General features: G+C 42.8%; 1 protein-coding gene across 1 annotated transcript; it reads right to left on the bottom strand.

Moving 5' to 3' along the window:
• Positions 1–235: 235 nt before the first annotated feature.
• Positions 236–1537, bottom strand: tmem126a (transmembrane protein 126A). The gene has a single exon (XM_086084231.1). The coding sequence runs from the start codon at positions 1388–1390 to the stop codon at positions 779–781; it is 612 nt and encodes a 203-aa protein (XP_085940357.1). The 5' UTR covers positions 1391–1537; the 3' UTR covers positions 236–778.
• Positions 1538–1746: the final 209 nt, after the last annotated feature.

The raw sequence follows: 1746 nt of genomic DNA, 5'->3' as shown, positions 1-1746 counted from the left end.
GGTGTTTATCTTTATTTATACCACACCGTTTTAACTGTACTGTGACATAACTGGTTGGTAAGATATTAAAAGGGGGCTGGTAAAATTAGAAGTAAGCTATTGGTTCTTAAAAGGAAAACAGTGCGGACTCAGAAATTCCTAATTGATAAATATTGATCTAATAATGCTCCTTCACATTGTTTTTCTGTCCCCAAGATCTAAATCAGTACAGTAACAAAATGACTTGAATCATTAGTACATCATGAACTATTTTTTATTTTAGTTCACGAACATCCTTGCAGTCGAGCAACCAAATGACTGTTCAGTTATTTCATGAAGCAAAATTAAGCTGAGCTGACATAAATTCAATTTAAAACTTTTGTACTTCACTAAGGGTCATTGAAGTTTATTACTCAACACTATTTTATGTATGGAGTACTTTTAAACAACCATTGCTGTGTACAAAGTGCTGTACATGGAGTAAAATGAAGTCATACAACAATAAAGAACGTTAAAACATTTCAAACCAATAAAACAGTGACGACTCACGCTCAATCAAAAAACAGACTCAAAATTTGTTTTTAAGACAAGTTTTTAAAAAAAAATGGACAGAGATGGGGCTTGCCTAACGTTTAGTGGGGGGGGGGGCATTCCAAAGACAGGAACACCTGCAACGGAAAAGGTTCGACCCCTCTGGCAACCACAATAAATCATGCTGAGTTTATGTAAATTAAACAATCACATGAACACGAGAATTGAAGGGAAATCAGCAGTTTATTCACTTTTGCACATTTCAGTCTTACAATTCCTCTTCGTCCCGGCCAAACGTGATCTTGGCCAGTTTGATGTAGCAGTCAAAATGCTTGGAGCTGAGGTAGGTACCGAAAAGGGCCTGGAGGACAATCACTGCCCTCATCTTCCTCACGATCGGCCTGCAGAGGTCCATCCAGTACCGGAGGACGTTTCCCTTCTCCGGGATCGGAGCCGTGTTGTATCTGGACGCAAGGGCCATGTTGACAGGTAAGGCCAGGATGATGGGATACATTGTGCCACCCACTATGCCCACCAGTGCGCCTCTCATGAGCACGCAAGTTTGGCAATTGAGGTCACCGAGCAGGAGAGGGCTTGACACCATGGCGTTGTAAAGGGTGTACGTAGTCATAAAGGGAATTACGGCCATCGAAAGGCTGGAGGCGATGGGCGCCTGAGTGACGTTCAGGGCTCGGCGGTAGAAGCTGTTGGCAACCAGTCCGGCAAGCCCACCGTTTCCTCCCAGATAAACGGGACCGTACATGAAGAAATTGCGGTCACCGTCGGGCAGTTTTTCGAAGTTCCTTGCCAACAATTCGGCGATCATTGCTCGTGAAAGCGTCTTACCGGCAACCCCGTCCTTTTCAACATATTCCGACATGGTCCCGGTTGTTTGAACACATTCAACGATGACCGGGGGGCTAAAGGGTACGCTATGCGCTCAACGAGACATTTGTTTCGGGTGGTGTGTTTCCTCTACTGTCAAACAGGGCGCAGACATGTTTTACCCACAATGCAATGCGCACATGGATAAATTAATTTCCCCTGAATTATGCCTTTCAGGATCCAAAACTTGTCATAAAAAAACGTACTGTCATGGGAAAATACTAAAATACTTACATTTAATTATTTAAATGACACTATTTATATTTATGTTAAAGCACTGACGAATATGAGGTGCCTGGAAATTTATACTCGAGATACTAAAATGATGCCCCACCTTCGTGGGCGGAGTTT

Source organism: Leptonotus elevatus, chromosome 9, assembly GCF_054856555.1.
Source record: "Leptonotus elevatus isolate MCC_2025b chromosome 9, RoL_Lele_1.0, whole genome shotgun sequence".
Lineage (NCBI taxonomy): Eukaryota > Metazoa > Chordata > Actinopteri > Syngnathiformes > Syngnathidae > Leptonotus > Leptonotus elevatus.
The sequence above is the reverse complement of the archived record's forward strand: the minus strand, read 5'-3'. Positions and strand labels throughout refer to the sequence as shown.